The 21,764-nt window shown below is 38.6% G+C and overlaps 3 protein-coding genes across 7 annotated transcripts in view; all 3 read left to right on the top strand.

Moving 5' to 3' along the window:
* LOC143900020 (uncharacterized) overlaps positions 1 to 11,657 on the top strand; it is an 18,857-nt gene extending 7,200 nt beyond the window's left edge. For 3 of the 5 annotated variants that reach the window (XM_077410927.1, XM_077410924.1, XM_077410926.1), the window contains exons 2-3: positions 7,309 to 7,706; positions 7,801 to 11,657. In XM_077410927.1, the coding sequence (XP_077267053.1) occupies positions 7,315 to 7,706; positions 7,801 to 9,427 (2,019 nt within the window). In that variant the 5' untranslated portion in view covers positions 7,309 to 7,314 and the 3' untranslated portion in view covers positions 9,428 to 11,657. Of the gene's footprint in view, positions 1 to 506; positions 954 to 2,437; positions 2,588 to 7,308; positions 7,707 to 7,800 lie in introns of those variants that run through there. The other 2 variants (XM_077410923.1, XM_077410925.1) reach the window with 2 other exon arrangements.
* LOC143900666 (uncharacterized) lies at positions 11,651 to 14,664 on the top strand (the record flags this gene model as incomplete). The annotated part of the gene is made up of 3 exons (XM_077412270.1): positions 11,651 to 11,812; positions 12,893 to 13,454; positions 14,526 to 14,664. Coding segments are annotated over 2 exons (333 nt in total), but the record flags the coding sequence as incomplete, so codon positions are not given.
* Hydr1 (abhydrolase domain containing Hydr1) lies at positions 14,040 to 21,764 on the top strand. The gene is made up of 7 exons (XM_077410955.1): positions 14,040 to 14,916; positions 18,817 to 18,986; positions 19,135 to 19,345; positions 19,481 to 19,593; positions 19,756 to 19,993; positions 20,396 to 20,561; positions 20,619 to 21,764. Exons 1-7 carry the CDS (start codon positions 14,815 to 14,817, stop codon positions 20,786 to 20,788), a joined length of 1,170 nt encoding a protein of 389 aa, XP_077267081.1. The 5' UTR covers positions 14,040 to 14,814; the 3' UTR covers positions 20,789 to 21,764.

The raw sequence follows: 21,764 nt of genomic DNA, 5'->3' as shown, positions 1-21,764 counted from the left end.
TCGATGTGTATATACGCGTTAGGGCCAGCGTACGAGCATTGCGTGTACGAGCGAATTGTAAAACGACGAGTAATTAATTTCCAAAACCGTTGCGCGAATGTCTGCATGCTTCTGGAGCGGAAAGCGATTCTCTCGCCAATCGCGTAACCGAAAATCGGGCCGGTGTTTGTAAATCAAGGGGAGATATATATCGCGAAAGCGTATAATAATATTTAAACGTGACGTAGTGTTGACGGTGCTTAAAAATTTATTATATATGTAATTAAACGAGCTGCGCGCGGGTTAACAAAATGAGTTACCGAACGATAAATTCGGAGCGCGCCTACGACGTAACGACATCTTCCATTATCGCGATGCGGTCACCGCTTTCGCTATAGTTTCGCTCCCGGCAGTCCCGGCTAAAAGCAACATCGTTGTCGCGGGGAGAAACGTAAACAAAACGTATCACTCGCGCGCGCGCGCGCGCGCGCGCGCGCGCGAGGTAGGTGCGCGTTTACGTGGACTTCGTGGAACTCGTGGAAGCCGCGCGGCCCGGGGCGCCCCGCGCGCGCGCCTCGTTTATAACGTCCGCGTCGCCGTGATTTCCTTCAGTCGTCGAATCGCGCGCATCGCGACGCAATTTGTTGGATCTGACCAGCAGGTTTTTCCTCTTTTCCTCCTTCCTTCCCCCTCGCGTATGTTCCGAGCGCGAAACGCGTTAAAAAAAAAAAATAAATAAATAAAAGAAGAAAGAGCTGGAAAGAGCTCGCACACCGTCGCGCAAGCGCATGCCCGACGCTGCGTCTCGTCGCTCGTCGCTCGCCCCGCCGTGTCTTCCTACTCCGCTCCGTGCTCGTTTTACGTTTACCGAGGGTGCGTTATCGGACCTTCGTACGCGCGCAGATCGCGATAACGCTCGACGGATTGTAAGAGGCTCCCCCCTCGTCCGGAAACGCCGCATCCGCGTCCCCACGGTAAGACGAATCCTTCTTTTTTTCCCCTCCCCGTCTAACGCAGGACAGGCTGACCGTCCGGTCGAGGAATTTAGGAGGTTAGGAAGAGCGAGGTCGCGTTCAATTCGTAGGCATAGCCGGCCGGGCCGGCCCCCCCCCCCCCCCGAGGCGCTTCTTCGCGACAACTGGACTATTTTGTCACTTTGCCACCCCCGCTGCGGGAAAATTTCTCTCTCGCGAGATGTTTCGGTCCGCGGGACAGGCATTCCGATGCGAGGCTCTTATCGATTACGGAGTCTTGAAACCAGTGCCTCTCGGGCGAACCTTGCTCCGACGTTTACCGAGATAGCCGAGACTTCCTCACATAAATTGACGAAAATTGCGCGCGAGATTGGCACGTGGTGTATAATAGATGTACATATGTACGTGTCGAATACCGAATACGTAAGGCGCATCCAAAGGTGTACGCGACAAGAACCTCGTTCATTTAAAAGCATTGTGCGTGCAGCAGAGGAGTATAGACACGCGGTGAATTATAATTTCGACAAATAAAATTCTGAATGTCTCGTCAATCGGACGTATTTTTACGCGATATATGGAAACGTGTTTTTTTTTTAGGACGCGATGCAAAGCGCGCGCATACAAATATATAATCGTGCACGAAATTCGAATTAAGCCTGATAGTTTTTGGAAGATGAGTTTTTCGATTCGATAATTGATTATTACGTGATATGCCGGGATAAGATTTTCAATAATTTTTCTGAACAGGCTGACCGCGCGTATTGCACACCGTATCTTGGAGTTGGTTCTTCGTTGTATAACGAGCTCCAATTGTCGCATCGTCATTGTCACGAATCAGCACAAAGATCATACTGTCTACAGCGTGAATATAAAACGCTGAAACTAAATGAATTGAAAAAGAACTCGTTGCCCCCCCCCCCACCGTTTCATTTGCAGCTGCACTTTTTGCATTTTAATCCTTTCAGCTAGACATTCGAGTTATGATAAAAATTTTTGTAAGTTATTAATTTCTTTCTAAAACTCATACTACGTATATATATATATAATAACGCCTTCAAGTTTATTAAAACATTGTAGAAACTTCACAAAAAAATAACACGGATTATAATAATATAATTATATTAAGAGTCTCATGTGTGTGTGTGTGTGACCGATTATATGATAACGATCAAATAAATGGGAAACGCGCCAATGTACAATCGGACTGGATCTTTTGTGCCTATAATATTATTTGCGAGAATGTACGTTTCTTCTTTCTATTGTACAATAATATTCCTTCTTGCGTGGCAACGCCATATCGATATGAGCTAAAACGAAATAGAATGTTCAAATGATCAAATTTTAAAAGAAGAGAGAGAGGGAGAGGAGAGAAACGATAAAATGAGGAATGAGTAAAAAAAAACGAGCGGGGCCCGAAAGCCGAGCGTGTCTCGCGCGTAAACACGCGTACGGAACGAGAGCGCGCCTCGGTAGGTTTTAACCCTGAGTTCACTCGAATATGATTTAATTTAACCGCGGCTCTCGGCAATACGACCGCTCGATCTATCTCTGTCCACCGACGGACGCGCGCGAGCCGTTCCGACGATCGTCTCTTCCTCATCAGCGCACTGTCGGTCTCCTTGGTCTTTTCCTTGGTACGTAAAAAAAAACGCATACCTCCGAAAGCATTCCGTTTTCTCCGAGCGATTATACGCAGCGCGTACGGTAGAAAAATAAGTTAATTAACAAGTTATTTGTTTACGCTTTCCAACGAGAAATTTTAAAATAGCGAATGAAAGATAAAGAAGAATGTTTTTTTTTTTTATAGTACTTGTTTTCTTACACTTACGGCACTTACGCGGTCAAAGGTCAATCGATTACCTCGCAAAAAATAATCGGTCAAGTTCGATCGCGAAGCCACTTGAATAGAAAGAGAGAGAACAATTGAAGAACGAGAAAACTTTTGAAGAAAACAACGTATACGTATGTAAGAAAATAACGAGGAAATATCTTGTTAAACCTTTAGAAACCTCACCGTAAGATAGTTTACGACACAGAAATCTGACAGACCTCTGAAAGACATTCCACACAATTTTTCAAGTCGCTTCTAGACTCTTACATCTAGACTTTTACATTTGTGCGATGTGTAATCCGGCAAGGTTTTCCGCAAATAACTTGCCGCTTGGTACGCTATATTGACTCTCGTATATTCGCGCGACGGTAGGGACAGATTACAGATTACCCACTAACTATTCGGTTTGGAAGCGACGAGGTCTGGGGAGACCTCGGTGCTCTTTAATGAAATAGCCATCCATCGTGTGCAGTGTGTGTGCAATAAAGTGCAACGAATGAAAGAGCTGTGTATCGCGAGCGCGATATCATCGTGGTATCAAACGCTTTGAAATTATTTTTACGTTGAAAATCATTTTCGTAGATTTTCGATCTCGTCAAAAGTGTGACGATAACAATTATCGCAGCGATATCGTTTTACTTACACATTACACGAGATATGTTCCTATTTAAGTCGGAGTATGTAGATGATAAGTATAACGTAACATTAAGCTACAGTCAACGTGACGCTACATTCCTCTTCTCTTTTCTTTCAATGAAAGAAAGAAAGAGAAGAAGAACGCTCCAAAGCATTTGTAGCGTCACGTTGACCGTAGCCGTAATAATGGTTATCGAGAAATTAAATATGTGTGGTGTGCATTAAATGTACGTATATTTATAGGCATATTTAACGCTTCGATAACTTTTATTACATTATTTATTTATTTCTGTGTAAGTTGAATAAGTCTATATGATTAATGTAATGACAATTATCAAATATACATAATATATACGTACATATTTCGACAACTGTTTGTTACATTACTTATATACTTACTTCGATGTATGTAGGAATAAATTCAGAGAGATGGTCTCTATGAAACAAAAAGCATCGCAACAGCCGTTCTGGACGCAGATATACGCGAGACGTCACATTTGATGCACGAAGAATGAAATGTGCGATATGCGGTGGAATACTTTGTGCGATCTTGTGGCAGCCGTGTAGCGGAGTCATTTTTCACGACCGTTATAGGTTAGAGAAATATAGGCGAAGTGTCAGTCTCTATTGTGGTGAGATGCGGCCCTTGATCCATATCACGTCGTTATCATGAAACTGGCGAGACTCCTACGTGCGTGGAAAACAGATGTTCCGTTTGCCATGTTAACGTAGCTGCGCGATTATTACGATGAAACGGCTACGCGGTTTTGCCGCGATTTATTTTCCTCGTAAATGCATAATTGGAATTTTTCTTCGAAAGGATGCACGTTATTTTTAGCAGGATATAATTTTCTTCCTCGACGTTCATCAGTCGTCCATGGGGAGTTTTATGATAATTGGAATTCTTGGATTCGGCATTAATCTTTCGAATCTTCGATTGCACAATTTCGACTTTTGTGCTTGTGACGTCTTAAACGAATACTTACCATACATTATTAGGAATTAGGAAAATACTATTTTTTTTTTTTTATTATTAATAGTTTCTTATGTGTATTATGGATTTTATGTCTTTTGAAAATGTTTGAACGTTATAACAGCGATGGTACGCTATTATGTATCAATATTCTACGATACAAATAAAAATATTGAAAACGTATATCGTTTTTACAAAACAATGTAATCAATTAATTCGAAATTTTTCAGTGAAGTTGAGAAAGCACCCCTACTGTGTGTGTAAAGTCAACATGGCTCCAATTAAATTCATTAAACCTTTGTAGAATTTACCAAAAACCATTGGACAACAACCTGACGCGTTTAAACGGAGCCACTTTTCTAGATTTGCAAGATACAAAAAATTAGTACTAGAAACGATATTCCGCGTTCTAATTATAATACACAATACATATTTTTATATAATAATTAAAATACGTAGTAATAGTAAATCCACGTGCCGAATAATATGAAAAATTTTGCTCTTCCACAATTTTGCTCGTTAACATTTAGTTTCTAAATTCTAAGAAAACAGCCTTGCACTATTTTTAAAAGTACGAAGACTTGCTAGAAACGGTAAACATCGCAATTAGCGCTCGTACTCTTCCACTTTCGTCAAAGAATACATATATATATATATATATATATATATATATATATATATATATATGCGCAACGAAGTTCACGTAACGCAATTTGACATTTGCTGGCAAAGTGCTCGAATTATACATTCGCTCAGGTATCGCCTTTATGGAACATCCGCAAATTCGTGTAACGGTATTACGAAGTGTTCTTATGCAATAGTTACTACAACTCGCAAAATAGAGAGACTTTGATGCGCGAAATTTAATCAACTCTGCTCTCTCGAAAACGATAAGGCGATACAAGACCGTTCCACTTTTATTCGATCAATAACAACAAAATTACATAAAATTATATTCTCTCTCTAAGAGGAATCCAGATAGTTTTTACGGAATAATATATGCTTTAAGTTGAAAATATATCAGTTATTTGACTTCTCACTCGAATTAGTTTCACTTAACTTGTTTTTATTTGATTAAAGTTTGAATCGTCAATGACTCTTTATCTAAACGCTCCTGATTTATATAGGTCCTTTGATAATTTTATTATAGAAAAATCATTTTTCAAAGTAAATGGAGTTTTCGATGAAATAATAATTAAAAATACGCAATTTATGAATCTACGTAGAATAATTAAAGATTTGAGAATTTAAGAATGTATTGCTATTGTATAAAAGTGATATAGAAATAGCTGAAATAAGTAGTGAATCTCTCTTTTCAAAATTATGAAGCATAATCCTATAATCTCTCGTCAAACGCAGTATCGTTTCCAGAGACGTCAGATGAGTTACTTTGTACGTTTAGGTGTAGACAGTGATATTGATTTGGCAAGTGTACCTCCTCGGAGAGGACAATGGCACTCTATACGTTAAATACAATCGTTCAACGACGCACGGATGACTCGAGTAACCCCACCGGAAAAAGCCAATGCGAAATCATCAAATGCATACGGCAATCGCCATCAGAGAAAGAAAGAGAGAAGAAAGAGAGAGAGAGAGACAGAGAATCGTCGACGGGAACGAAGAAAAATATTCCTACGCGTTGAATTCGTCGATTCAACGAACGCCTTCGTCATCGCGTAAATTCCGCTTGGGGGATCTCGGAGGACCCGTCGCTACCGGCTACGAAGATCCCCGGTCGAACCGCTGTCGCATAAAGAAAGAAAGGCGACGCTTCGCTCGCAAAAAGGCCACCCAGTGTCTCGCCCGGAGTCTGAATGCAAATGATTTCATCCCCGACACGCGGTGTTTTCTCGCGTGAAGGGTGGATCCGCGGGTGAGACGGTGTCCGAAAACTAAAGAATCGCGGCGCCAAAGGCGAAGGCGACACCGAGAAATATAGCGATGGCCGGTGAGATGAGGAGTCGGGGGGTTGGTCTGGCAGTTCTCTCGAGGAGGCAAATGTACGTCGATGGTAATGGTGATGGTGTTCGCTCTTGCGGCCGAGGGCGAAAGAACGATGGCGAGGGGGGATGGCTCTCCTCGCCCCGGTGCCCAGCTGGGCGTGCAACGCGCGCGTATCGTTCTGGCGGAAAGCCCCGTACCGAAAGCTTCGAATGTCTAGTTGTCTCTACCGGCCAAAGGGGTCGAAGTGTTCCTTTGTAATGCACTCCGCCAGCGGAAAGAGTTGGTCGAACGTAATTCGTCATCGCGATGAATAGGATCCTACTCGCAATTTCTCGCGGGCTGACTCATTTGCACTAATTCGCACCGAGACATCGCGTCGCGGAACTAAAAATTTCCACGTTTCCGATGTTCAAATTAATGGAATTAATAGTTTCGTGAGAAAACCAAATATAGGTTTTCCCAAAGTCGCGTACAGCAACTAATATTTTACAAGTCATTATTATGTTATATCATAATGCTATATATAAATTATGATATATATTATTATTTATATCTTATAGTATTTCTTTTTTAATTTTTTAACAAAATTAATATCTTTCTGTCTGGTATAGCTTCCCAATGTCTGAAAAGATTGTGTGTGTGTGTGTGTGTGTGTGTGTGTGTGTGTGTGTGTGTGTGTGTGTGTGCGTGTGCGTGTGCGTGTGCGTGTGCGTGTGCGTGTGCGTGTGCGTGTGCGTGTGCGTGTGCGTGTGCGTGTGCGTGTGCGTGTGCGTGTGCGTGTGCGTGTGCGTGTGCGTGTGCGTGTGCGTGTGCGTGTGCGTGTGTGTGTGTGTGTGTGTGTGAGTGTGTGTGTGTGTGTGTGTGTGTGAACAGTAGTAAAGATTTATTATATAGAAATATGAAATTACTTAAATAAATCGTGTATGCCGAAATCCGATTATAACTGATTTTGTTTTTGATTGTTGATACAGATTACAATGGCAAAGATGGCAACAACGTTATCTCTGCTTACGGTGTGCTTCGTTGTTACGACATTCGCCCTGAATAACGAGGAGCTGCTGGAACAAGAATGCCCCGTGGATTGTCACTGTCACTACTTTCGCATCAACTGGGTGACGGACTGCTCGGACAGCAATCTGACGACCATCCCGTACGACGAGCTCAGCCACAATGTCTATATTTTAGACATGAATGATAATAATATTGCAGACATCAGTCCGTTTCCAGACTCCATTAAATTGAGGCGTCTTCAGATGGCACACAACCGATTAACTGAGCTGACGTACGAATCATTTGCCGGGTTGACGTACCTTCTGGACGCAGACTTCTCGTATAACGCCATTACGCGGGTAGATCCCGAAGCCTTCCGGTAAGTTGATTCGATATCAATTATATTCGCCGGTAATCATTCCACTCTCGGACGAGTAATATAGGTTTTGTCGATCGTACGATTAATTCAACAGGGACAACCCGGGTCTAATTACGTTGGAGCTCCAACACAATCCCTTGGACGAGGTTGAGGAACCCTTCCTGAATTGCCGCACGCTGCTGTATCTCGATTTGAATTCATGCGGTATCCGCCACCTCAATACGCGCTTCTTCTACAACACGACGAATTTGAATAAGCTCGACCTGTCGCACAATCCTCTGCAAAGGATAGAGCCGGGCCCCTTCGATCATCTGACGAATTTAGAATATCTCAAGCTGAACGGATGCAATTTAACCTACATATCGCCCGAGGCGTTTTCCCACCTGGAAAATTTGCGACAATTAGAGATAGGGGACAATAAATTGAAAACGTTGAATTGGAGGAGCGTTCTCACGCCGTTGGTACGCTTGGAACATCTGGATATCCGCAACACCGGTATCACGAATCTACCGGGTGATGCCTTCGCCAAGAACTTGTATCTTCTACAGTTGGTCCTCGCGGACAACGAATTGTGGCACCTGGATGTCGAGGATACGCTCGGCCACAACTTGCACAGTCTACAATCTTTGGACTTGTCGAATTGCAATTTGAAAGACCGCTTATCCGAGGAAGCTTTCAGAAACGCAAGCAAGCTACGCGTACTCAATCTGAGCGGTAATCCAATGTTCGCGAGCGATGTAACTGCCGTCCTGCGTCATCTACCAAAGCTTCATAAGCTCTCCCTCAGCAATTGTAGTCTTCAAAGATTGCCAGATGCCTTCGATGTGTTTGAACACCTTGAGGAACTTGATATTTCCCATAATCCATTATCCGATGCATTCGTCAGTCTTCTCAATCCGTTAAGCGCTTTGGAATACCTAGATATGTCTTATTGCGATCTCGGTTATGTTGGAAATAACACTTTCGCGCAAATGACCTTTCTGAAGCAGTTAATTCTTTCGGGAAACGAACTTGATACTCTGGAAGAAGGATTGTTTGCAAATTTGACGCGTTTGGAAAGCCTAGAGCTCAACAATTGCGACCTCAAGGTACCCCTCGATCCAAAAGTCTTCGGTGATCGTCAATTGACTGACATAATAGAGCTCAAACTTAGTGGCAATCCGCTGATCGTACCCGACGAGGGCTCGCTACTCCCAACGCAGCTTTCCAATTTGGAGATTCTGGACCTCAGCAACTGTGGCATTTCGCATTTGAACAAAAACATATTTGCCACAACGAACAATCTCACTCAATTGAATCTTTCGGGGAACACGATATCTGGTGTGGAAAATCTGAGCTCTCTGAAAAAATTGCGTGGATTAGAACATCTAGACCTCAGTAATAACAACCTGCGAACGATCAATCCGAAAATATTCAAGTCAAATCCACGCTTACTATCGGTCAATCTCATGGGGAACCCATTTGTCTGCAATTGCTCTATCGCGGAGACCTGGGATTGGGCTTTACAGGATAAAGGTGATCTTCATGTGCTTGTTGGCAGCCAACCGGCCAATTTTGAAACCGGCTCCGTAAAACGAAGGAAGACTCTCTCCTGTGCCTATGACGAAGAAACGTATCGAAACTTGATAGATGGCAGTCCGACAACCACGAGTCGCAAACAAACGCCTTCGCGTACTTGGGCTAAATACGTTCGCGAATCTAATTGTAATCGGCGTTCATGATATGCGGTAATCAACTATCAACATCCGATGTTGAACGTCTACAACCGTAAGGTATGTAGACGCAAACGGGAACTTTGAGCAAGTTCTAAACTACTAAATGCCATTGCAACATCGTTATATCAACAAGCCATAAATTAATATAACAATAATGTAAAATTTATATTTCCGTGGCATTATTTTTGTAGTCATAGGATTAAGGCAGACTTGTAATAGTTTACATATTAGAAAATATTTCCGTATTGAAACGTTACTAAGTCAAAAAATACTCGGTTTTGTACATATATATTTTCCTTTTTTGTACATAGTATTATAATAATTCTTGTTCTCTCTCACTCTCGTCGATCAAATACTACGTCTTCTATTTAGTTCAACAAATGCTTAGTCAAATATCAGAATGGATCAGCTGCCAATGATCGACGTTAAATAGAGAAAGTTAAAAAGAGATTCGAAAAGTCAGTGAGAAGTAATTTACTATAATTAAAATTTCACGTATTCATACAAAATGTCATATTTCGCTAAAACAAACTCACATTCTCAAATATAAATTGAATCAAGTATTCCGCATTTAATTGAAATTTGAAACATCTCATATTTATACATTAGTTAGATAAATAGAAAATCAATTTTCACAACAACCGAAAATAGTAAATGTTTTTTTTGTGCATTTAGTGACTGGTTACATTGTAATTGTAAAACTTTGAAACTGCTTGCGAGATAATAGGCATGATTGAAGATAAATAATAAAATAATATGTTTAGTTAATAATTACACAACAGATAAAACTTGCGATATACGCTTGTATCGATAGTCACACAAGCGACTTGCAATTGTGTGATCTGTTTCTGTTAAATACGAGTAGATTGCATTAATTTATTCAATTTAAATTTTTTTCACATACATATTTTGATCAAATATATTAAAAATATATAATTATTAATTTTACATTTGTCAGAAATAATAGAATTTATCAATAACGTAATATTTATACTTGCTTAATTGTAGTACAATGTACCGACGTAAAAAAATTTTGCGTAAAAAATATTATCAAAACTTTAATTCAATTATAACGTTGACGAAATGTAATTTTACTTTAAATTTATTATATATAAGTGTTTGCAATTATATGTTGACGGATAAAGCGAACAATTCGATGATATGTCAAAAATCAACCAGAAAGATCTGTTATGAAAGGTACATAGTTCAACTTTGCGATTAACAAACGCGCAGTTACATGCAGTTCACACGTACACATACATATGAACACAATTGCGCCATTGCATCCTATAGCGTGTGAGTATGTGGCCATGAAGACTAAATGGTTTCCCCCTATTTGAACTTCTCAATAGCCACGGAAAATGCCTGATTACCGCTAAAAGCTGATAGACAACAGTATCTATTTATGACATGGCAAATGCAATAGTTTTGTCTTGTAATTCGCGGTTCGAATTACTCCACGTATCCTGTGGGCTCTCCTATTTTTAAGTTAATTAAGTCAGCTTGTCCTACGTTATATAACAAGTGTTTACGATAGATTCGTAATACGTGAAATACACAATTATAAACAAATCCGTAAGCTCTATAAAGCTGATATAGTTGATTTTATAAAATTATCTAGTGCATTTGCAGAACTCGCTATATAGATTTATATTTATTAAATCCTGTATTTTAAATATGCTAATCTTTAATTAGAAAGTTGTTCAGAAATTGATGAGGTGGGACCAATTTTCATACCAATCTCTTAATAAATTTTAGCATTTTTCGTTAAATTTATTTTTCAAAAATATTAAATTAAGTTAAATCTAATGGAAGAGAGTAGTGTTATTTTAATATATGCCATGCGATTCATATTTGTTATTAATAAGTGTGTTGTTTTTTCAAGATTTCTATACAGCATACTTGTGCTGTATCGAGTTTGATTGTCGGAAATATTTTAAAATAATGTTATTACGTATATCACATTTTACATTTATATTGTTTTAACTCGTATCAGCTGATACTCAAGATAATTCCTGTTTACTGTTTGTCATCGCTTATTAAAAGCTATTGTTTGAATTTGTTGGTTTGAATTTCTGAATTTATAGAACATTTTGTTATTTTAGAGTTTGCTGAATTTTTTTACGAAAATTATGATTTATGTTTTTGTGTTCCACGATACGCGCATCATAATATATTATGGTAATACAAAAATGTCTGTATTTCCCAGGAGCAATGAATATACTATAATCTCGCATTCAGGAAAATTATCTGCCCTCCTTGCTGTGCCGAGAATGCGTTAGCGTTAATATTGCACGATGTGAATACAATAAGTTGAAACAACTTTTTTCCACATTGTCCTTTGCGCGTTTTCTTATAAATATCTATTTTTTGTTTCAACAATTCAACGCTTAGACGATAAGTCGACTTTAGGTATCTAAGATTAGCCAAAGTGAGAGAGAAAGGGGGAGAAATAGAAAGTAAAATGGTGAAAAAGATAAAAAAAAGGACGCGTTTCTCGCTTTCGCGCTTGATCGAGATTAACCAAGTCAAATCTTGCGTATGTGCTCGATCGTGTAAAGAGAATCGGCGATCGTTCTCATCTTCGGATACATTGTACAGTGCGAAAGATCGCGTGCTGGGCCATTTTCATTTATAATCGCGAAATGTAAAAGACTGTTGTTTAATAAAGCCGTCGTTCTCTTGGTACATGTGCCAGCTTCTCCTCGTCTTCGTCATCGCGATGAAACAGTTGCCCCTTACAGGTCAATCACGATGACCAGCGCGGATAATCTAAATTGCATCGTGATATTGACGCTTATACGCCGATGTAACGATAAACCCTATCGCCTTTATGGATACCTTTTGAAAAGTTGCCGTTGACAGAGAGGTGCTCCGACAAAATTGTCCAGGATATCATAACAACTTGGTCTTGTTTGAAATTAATGTTATATAGCTGGTTAATATTGTTTTATTAAATATACGCATTAACGTAAATGCAGCAAAATTAGTTGAGAAATTAATTTCCGAATTTTTTAAGTTCTCAAATATTATAGTTTTTAAGAAAAAGAGGGAAGAGGTAAATTTTGAGTAACGCAAAGCTAGTGTTTTAGCTATTGTATAACTACACGCGATGTATCGTACATGTGTTTATAGTCACGTTATATAATTTGCAAACTGTTGATACATTCACGTGAAGTATACAAGTAATTTTAATCGGCGTATATATTCAAAGATATGGGCCCTAACAAAGAATTATTCCTTGCAATTCCTATTTTGCACTAGATATAGAAAATTATCTGTATTTATGTCAGTTTTTATACATGCCGCAAAGTTTAAATTAAACAGTGTTATATGCCGTTTTACTATCGCGTACATAACTTGTGCGTAATACATAAAACATCGGAATTATATTTCTTTGCACATTTGTGCGTTTTATAATGGCTGCTAATAAATTAACATATATTTAATTTAATGACAATGTGTTAAAATAGATTATCCATTTATGCCTCTTATACGTATACAAATCAGTGGAAAGTTCTTTTTTTTTTAACACGCACTTCTAAAGTTCGTCGACTTATTCTTTTATATTTTATTTTATTTGTATATATATTATATAAAAGGATGATTATTTTAATTTCAAACAATTGTCTCGACAGATAGAAATATTTCAGACAAAAGTTGTACGATCTGAAAGGAGACAAATAATAGTAAAATCAATTTTTGAAAAAATCGATTTTTCAACATAAAGGTCACGGCCATTTTTTTAAATGGAATTAATATGATATTTTACATACATGATTTTTTACATATGGCGGATACTTAAAAATGATTACACCTTAACTAAAAAAATATCTAATACAATATCTTTTTTCAAATTTTATCTTGTCTTAAAGTATCGGTGACTATCTTTCGGGAAAAATTTGAGAACGAATGCGAGACTCGCGTCCCAGTGACCTAATTTAAACAATTAAGTGTCCCAGCTGCGGCGGAAGACTGACATTTTATATACAACTGCGTCGCATTATTGATTGCGAGGCAACCTGGCCCGCAGGTGCGCTATACGTAAGACGCGACGAATGCAGCGATGTCGCGCGACGTGAAGAACGGATAGCAGAAAGCATGACAGCGCTACCCTTCGTCATCGATTATACGCGGAATCGTCTTGACGCCGCGAGACCCGCACGACCGCGAGACGGGCGCAATCGGGGATCGTCCCCAGTGAACCAGTGTTGCAGTGCAACGATACCGCAAATGTTGCGTGCGTGCGTGCCTCATCTCGGTTTCAACGCGCAAAGGCGCAAAGTTCACGTCGCACGTCAGGGCCGCATTTACTCCTCTTGTCGTCCCCGTTGCAACGTTCCCTTCCGGGAATTGCCATAAATTTCGATAGACACGACACAAAACGTGCGTGTTTGCTAAATCATTATAAATATATATTATAGTGAATCAAAGTAGAATAAAATATTTATTGTATTATCGAGCCGTAATACAATCAATGCAGTGTTTCGCGCGAATAGCTGAATCTCCAAGACAAGAAATTTATACGTTTCTTTCTTTCCTGCTCCGTCTATCGTTCTCAAGTTCGCAAAATTGTTGAGTAAGTATGTTCGGCCTTGACGATCTTTTTGGTCCCCACGTGCGTCCTGCGTCGATCAAATTGCTCAGTGCGTTTTAAATCGATAAGCCTGGGGGGAACATTCGCTGTTATTTTTTACAATAGCTTGCTCCCATTACGTTCGCAGGCAAGTACGGCTGAGTACGGCTCTGACGATCGTTGCATAACCACCCGCAGCGCGCCGTCACGCACGCGTCGCGCAACGTTCGACGGGACATATATAATATATACCTCGTGCACGTGTGCGCTCCTATATACACGGTGTGCTTGCGGCGCGCAACGCGTTTGCGGTTTCGTCGAGAATTTCGCGCTTATCCTGTTTACGTTGTGCGAATATCGTACATACGAATGTGAATGCGAGTTTTTCTTCGTTTCTTGGTTTTTTCACACATACGTTAAACGCGCGGGAAAAAAAGTCCGACTCGCCCGCTTACACATTAATATAATATATGTATATTGTAATGCACAAAAAAGTTTTTACGTGAATCACGATAGCCTTTTTTTCAGTCGAAAACCCGGTTTTATATAAGAACCCGGGCTACTTTAGAGCCGCGTCGCGCGGCGGACCAAGCGTGCGCGCTAGAGCGGGCCCGCGTTATCGAGATTTATCGAGAGCTTCGCGGATACGTCGCGCTATATCGGCGCTATCCGCCCGCGGCCGGTCCGCCGCGACTTCAATTGTTTGTGCGGCATGCGCGCGGCGACCGAGGACTCTCGCACCGGCTCTCGTTCGCGATCGCTGCTCGTTAATCGACGTCCATCGTCGCCTCGATCTGACGTCCGGTAGCGCGCAACGATGCTGAGCCTCTTCGAGAGCGTCGCGTACATCCCGAAGCTCTACTACGGCGCACTGCTCGGCATCGGTTTCTGCGTCTACTACCTCTACGAGGTTGTCAAGGTGAGTGAAGAAAGAAATATATAATTACATAATTATAGAATTAATAATTGCGATCGGTCGCTTGATTCTGCCGAAGGTCGATTTGTCGTGAAATTTTTTTTTTTTAGTAAAAAAGAGACAGGGAAAGACTCGATCGAGAAAGGAGAGTTTAAAAATGTATTCCAATTACTACGTTTACGCGAGCGTGACTTCTGTAGTAACTTACGATATTTTACTCCGCGTAAACGAGTGAATTATTCTAAGTTACTACAGAAGTAGTAAATGTTAAACGGCGGTGCATGCGGTATAAGCACGTTATTCGGAGATAAATTAGATCGCGATTGTCACGCTTCCCGAAGCCTTATCTTTAGCTTATATACGCGCGATTGGGATCGTGATGAGTTGCGGAAAGTATGTGTCCAAACATGTGTCCAAATAATAATAAAGCGATATATGCGGGCATGGTGAGTAGACGCGCGCGTCGTCACGTCACGCACGCATGCGCACGCGAGCGCGTATCGCTTCCTCATTATCTAAATATTGTTCGTATACGCTCGACAAGAATCAACGCAGCGTCATACGTCTTTCTATGATCCATTACGTTCTGTGAACTATATACATGTATGCGCCAAACGGGTGTATAAGATCTTCATGTCTGAAGCTAATATAACAAATCTTGAGTCGAACATCGCATGTCTATAGATAACGTTTTCGCAAAAAGCTCATTGTGCGTCATCAATGGTAATTGCTTGACGCAAAAAGTATAATACAAACTTAAAATTCGAAGGTAAATAACGCGAGCTACATATTAACTCATCGGTAAAAAATTATTTTCGATTTTTTAACCAGCAACTCTGACACCTATGATTTAATGCGACTGGATCGAGATATCCGGTAAACTATTCGAAAGACGTCTTATGACCTAATTTTTGACGTCTTTGAGACGTGATATAGACGTCTTAGTTTAATTAATTTAAACATTTTAAATAACTTAAACGAATTTTAGATATATTATAAAATAAAACTTTAGACATATTATATATGAAATAAAAATTAATAATACGGAAACGCATTAACAGTTTCCAAACAGTTTCGTTTTAATAAATTTTGTCGTTGTGACGCTAAACATAATGCAAAACTGAATACCAAACTGTCGCAGTCAATATTTTTATAGGCTGTTATATCTCTACATTGGCCATGTCATGTGTATTTTGATCGATAAATCTTATATAATCGATAATGTAAATACTTTTTTTTCTTTTTTTTTTTTTACCTCTTAAGGAAGACGTCTTTAAAATGTATTTTTTTTTAGACATGCGTGTTGTCTGAGAAATGTACAACAATGCAGGGCCATTTCTCAAAATATATGAATAAGAATAAGTAGCACGGGCGCAAGGTCGCGATCCCGGAAATCTTGGAGTCTAAAGCCTTTGTGTCATCGATGCTAGAAATCGTCCCGAGATTTCGGAAGGAGAAAGAATTGACCAATGCGATTGGTATTGGCCAAATTGTTCAAATGCAATTTGTTAATTTCTGGCATCGTGGACACAAGACTTAATTGATAACGAGTCCCAGTAACGGAGGCGAGATCTGACGTAGCGACGCGCGACAGATTCATCCGCGCGCAATGAACTCCGAAATGGGGCAGCTTCATTCGTGCCTCGTGCGCGACGCGTTCATTGACTAACGAGCCGGGGCAATGCGGCTAAGTAGTGCTCCGGGCTGCGACATCTTTTATATGCGACAACATTTATTTGCTCTGAATAGCGAAGTTAATTCTTTACGCGAAATTAAATAATTCGCCCGTCCGCGAGCGCGCGCGCAACTCGGCCGCGGGATGCTGTAATCTGACAATAAAATGCGTATTTAAATAAAACTTGTTTAAGAATATCCGTAAAATTAGTTTGCGCCTCTTTAAATTAATTTTATTGCTTTCGTAGCATAGTTCCCCATGCTTACGTGCTCATTCAAATAAGCTTCCATCGGCAGCAGTCTTGAAATTCTCTTCGCAATATATATCAGTTAAGATACTTTTTTTTACATAATTTTGTGCTAATTAGAAACAGCGGCGATGGTTTCTTCTCTGTAAACGTGTATTGTTATCTTTACAATTCCCTCTTGTGCTTTTCAAAAACTTTTTAAGATTGACTACTTGCTCTCTCAAAGTGACACTCTTGCTTGACATGAAATATATCTTACGTCGTTCAAATGCGTCTACATGAAACATTTATTACATGCTATCTATATGAAATATAATGAGGGGAGACAAGGTCAACTACGTATTTTACCGTGTTTATCAATAATACAACAGAGGGAATTACATGTGCTTGCGAACATTTGTCAGATGTCACTTAATGTTTTTATGTACACATGCTTCTATTTTATATAAAATTCACTTACTTTTCAATCAAGAAAACACATAATATGTTTCATTGTGAAAATATTAGCATAAAATTACAACGTTTTAATAATAATTAACAAGTATAAGCTTTTAATCGACCCAACTAGTCAAATTTATTGATTGACATCGCGAAGTTTCGGGCAAGGAATGGCCCTTTATCATGGCATTGTGCCCAAACTAAAAACTGAAAAGGTGTAAGAATTTTAATAATACATAATTTATGTGTACACAAAAAAATACATAATTTACATGTCGCGCGAGACAGTGTAATTTCTTATGATAATAAAGATAATTTAATGCAAAACGAGTACGTGATTGTGTATGTTATTTGCACATCTATTGTTGTCTCAATTTTATATATGAAACATAGTACGAGAGTTCAATACATAGACAGGATTTCCGCGATACATGTTCGAATTGACGTATGTCCCTCCATAGGCGACATCAGTCGTGAGGAGAGATGTGTCATTTATTAATCTGACCTTAAAACTCTCTAGACATTTGTCCTGCGCGTGTAAATGTGCAGGTGAAGTAACGAATATAAAGGAATTAATTGAAGGAGTTGTAGATTATATTTAATGCTAATTATTTTAATTACATTAGCGATGCAGCTATATTAATGACGTAATGATTGAATAATTTCAACGAATGGAGCTCTCTTTAATATCACATTTTTATAAATGCATTGGAAAATTGTATTGGAAAACTATCATCATTATGTAATAAAAATGCAAAATGAAAACTATTTATGACTATTAAATATAATTATTCTATTGTATCAAATATAATCACTGAACAATGATCTTTTGCATAAAAAAAGTATTTTTCTTTCTTTCAATATTAATCGCACAATCACACTAATCTTAATTTTGCAATATGAAATTAGAAATTCCAGAATTCAATTTTGTGTTAGGTAAATAGACATATATGTATATATTAGACGTTTAGATGTTTAGACATATATAGAATATGAAATGGAGTTGCTCTAAACCGCAGCGTTAAGTAATAACAATATTATAGTTCTTAGCTTTGCTAGTCTCTCTCTCTCTCTCTCTCTCTCTCTCTCTCTCTCTCTCTCTCTCTCTCTCTCTCTCTCTCTCTCTCTCTCTCTCTCTCTCTGCTCTCTCTCATATCGTCAACTAGATATCATTGTCATACAAATTTACTTATATATACGATCTATTGAAATTCTTATTAATCGCGTCATTTTCATGTATTAAATCAGCTGGATATATAAATGAGAATTAATTGTAATATAATTATATTACAATTGCGCGATTCTATTACTGCTATTCCATGAATGTTCTTATAAATATATGGCAAAATTCAGCATGCACAATTATTTATTAATCAATATTTATTGAAGGAGGAAAAAGCGATATAATATTACCTGACATTATGAATGGAATGTATAACTACGATATATACATATACAAAACATATGAAGAAAATAGTACTATGTATATTTTTTTTGTCACACCTGGTAAAACTAATAACAAAAACAACCATTACGGTTCCAGACACCCTTGCTGGTTTGCGCCAATGGACCATTCCGCACGTTCTTGGAAGCCAACATTCCGCTCGTGCAAAATAAATTCTGGCCGACGTTGTGGTGTTTCGAATCGCGAGCGCAAACCATTATAGCCAGCATTTTGAGATCCCGGTTATTGCCACCTGTCGAATATCGTAGGTTGGTATAGAAGGATAGCTATTATAGAAGAATAAATATACAATTGTTCATCGAGCATTGGACTTAAATTTGGAACACAAATAATGCGCGCATGATCGATCAAGCGATTGGATTCTATTCCGTAACGCTCTCTTTATACGTTACTTAGGGAAATTCTTGCTTTGTCCGACGGGGGTGAAGTGGCCTTGGATTGGGCCGAGAAAGATTGCTCCATCACGTCGCCGATCGTCGTCATTTTACCTGGTCTCACGGGCGGTAGTCAAGCGGAATATATCAAGTGTCTGGTATCAGCCGCGAGAAAAAATGGGATACGATGCGTGATTTTCAATAACAGAGGCTTAGGTGGATTGGAACTCAAGGTAGGGCTTACTCGTGAATCGAAATGGAGATGAGATACTCTTGCAATTATTATTTATTAATTTCTTTTTAGCAGGATTAAACGAAAAGCACGTTTTATATAATAACAGAAGTTCTTCTTCTTTTGTTACTTTTAGACTCCACGAACGTATTGTGCCGCTAACTATGATGATTTAAGTGAAGTCATAGAACACGTGAAGAAACTTTATCCTCATGTACCTCTCGGAGCAACTGGGATCTCCATGGGAGGGTAACTATGTGTTTTATCCTTTAGTTTATCTTCAAATTAATAACTAAATGGTATGATATCTCTACGATGCTTAGAAAGAGCATACGTAATATTCAAGCGTTTGATTTGATACATTGATAAATGACATTTTTGTAAACTATTGCATGTCTTTTCTGTGCACAGGTTGATCTTAGGTAATTATTTAGCCCAAAGAGGTCTAACAGCAAGGACCAAATTGAGAGCGTGTCTCATTATCTCGGTGCCATGGAACGTGTTCGCGGCGACGAAGAGCACCGAGGAAAATTATTTTAATCTAATGCTGAATAAGCATCTAGCCAGCAATCTATGTCGCACGATAAAGCGACATCATACTTCTGATATTGGTCCTTTGGCCAACGTGGATATCGACACTGTTCTTAAGGTATGTTTTTACATATCAAACATGATGGTTATATGAGAAGATCGAATACTTTTAACTTTTCTAACGAACACATTTCATACTTGCGCCAAAAAGTAAAATTTAAAGGAATACTTATGTATTTTCTAAATTTATAATCTCTTTTATTAAAAACAATAATTTTATATCTAGCCGTAGTATCTCACTTTAATTTCATTTCTGTCGCTTTCCACATGGCCACAGTTATGATTTCGCAAAAAGATATATCGTAATCTACTTCTAGATAATGAATTTTATACGACTTTCGATTAAAGATTAAATTGGAAATTAATTCGTCATATACATATTCGCGATGCGCGATTTTATATTATCTGTCTGGAATTCTGAATCTGACTCATACTTACTGTGAATTATTATATTCGACAGAGCCAAACGATAAGAGAATTTGATTCGAATTTTACGGCAAGGCACTTTGGATACAAAAACGTCGATGAGTATTATAGTAACGCGACGCTTCACGACAAGCTGCATCTGATCCAAGTACCGACTTTGTGTCTCAACGCGGCAGACGATCCGTTTCAACCGTTGCAAGGTGAGCGACACAGCGCGACAACGATTATAACGTTTTTACACGTCTTGAATGTTTTAGCGATACCTCTGAAAGAGATAAGCCAAACCAAAAACGTGGCCGTAGTGATAACGTCGCGCGGTGGGCACATTGGTTTCCTGGAAGGCGTTTGGCCGGTCAAGGAGGAGCAATATATGGGAAAGTTCTTCTCACAATTTTTCACGGCAATGTTCACCAACGACTTTGACTAACAGGAAGCTTGATATATCTATAGATCGGAATTGAGTAAATGGTATCGTAACCGTTAACACTGATTGCCTTGATTCGTTATCGTCTAGCATCGAGAGATACGTGCCACGATACCGGTTATCTGTTTAATTTTCTGCAAGCTAAAATGTGATCACATTTAATTTAATTAACACATGATACCTTTTTATCATTTTTATATTATGCTGTAACGCAAAACTTGGAATTGCACTTTATAAGCTTGAAAGGGCAACTCATTCCAAGTTTTGCTGTAATTTAATGTTTGTGAAGTATTAAATAGGCTCTACACTTATCAAGCAAAGTTCTTTGCTCATTATGACAATTAGCGCGAATTAAAATTATCCTTGTTAATTATTTATAGTTGATAATCTATAACTTTTATAAAAACCTTTACCTCTAATCGCAATTCTTTTTCTCTTATTGTGTTATAATTTTACTATATATATTAAACATTTCTTTTATGTAATTGTATTAAGGATTTCTACAAAAAAGTAGAAACGAATCCACTAAACGGTTGCTGAGATATAAAGATTTTAATTCACTGATTTTAGACTAAAATTATTATCGAATTAAAATCGTTATATCTCAGCAACCGTTTAGTGGATTCGTTTCTACTTTTTTGTAGCACATCGGGAAGACTAAAAGAACACTCTCACAAATTTTTATCCACTTGGTAGCGCTTTGAAAATTATGTCCTATACATCTAAGACTGTACCTCCGATACATCCTTTAGAAATTTATTTATTACAATTTATATATGAAAATAAAATTTTAACTCTGTACCTTATCGAATCTTTCAGTAAGCAATTGAAAGCCAAAATATATTTTTTATTTTATTATTTAATTTAGAGCGACGATTGATGGGTGTTATCAACAATCGTTCAAAAGTATGATTCTAAATGCGATGATGTGACGAAATGTGTAAAAATATCATAAATATAATACAATTTGAATGTAAAA

The sequence above is a fragment of the Temnothorax americanus genome, unplaced genomic scaffold, assembly GCF_048541705.1.
Source record: "Temnothorax americanus isolate GAGA-0224 unplaced genomic scaffold, ASM4854170v1 Scaffold3, whole genome shotgun sequence".
Classification (NCBI taxonomy): Eukaryota; Metazoa; Arthropoda; class Insecta; order Hymenoptera; family Formicidae; genus Temnothorax; species Temnothorax americanus.
The sequence above is the reverse complement of the archived record's forward strand: the minus strand, read 5'-3'. Positions and strand labels throughout refer to the sequence as shown.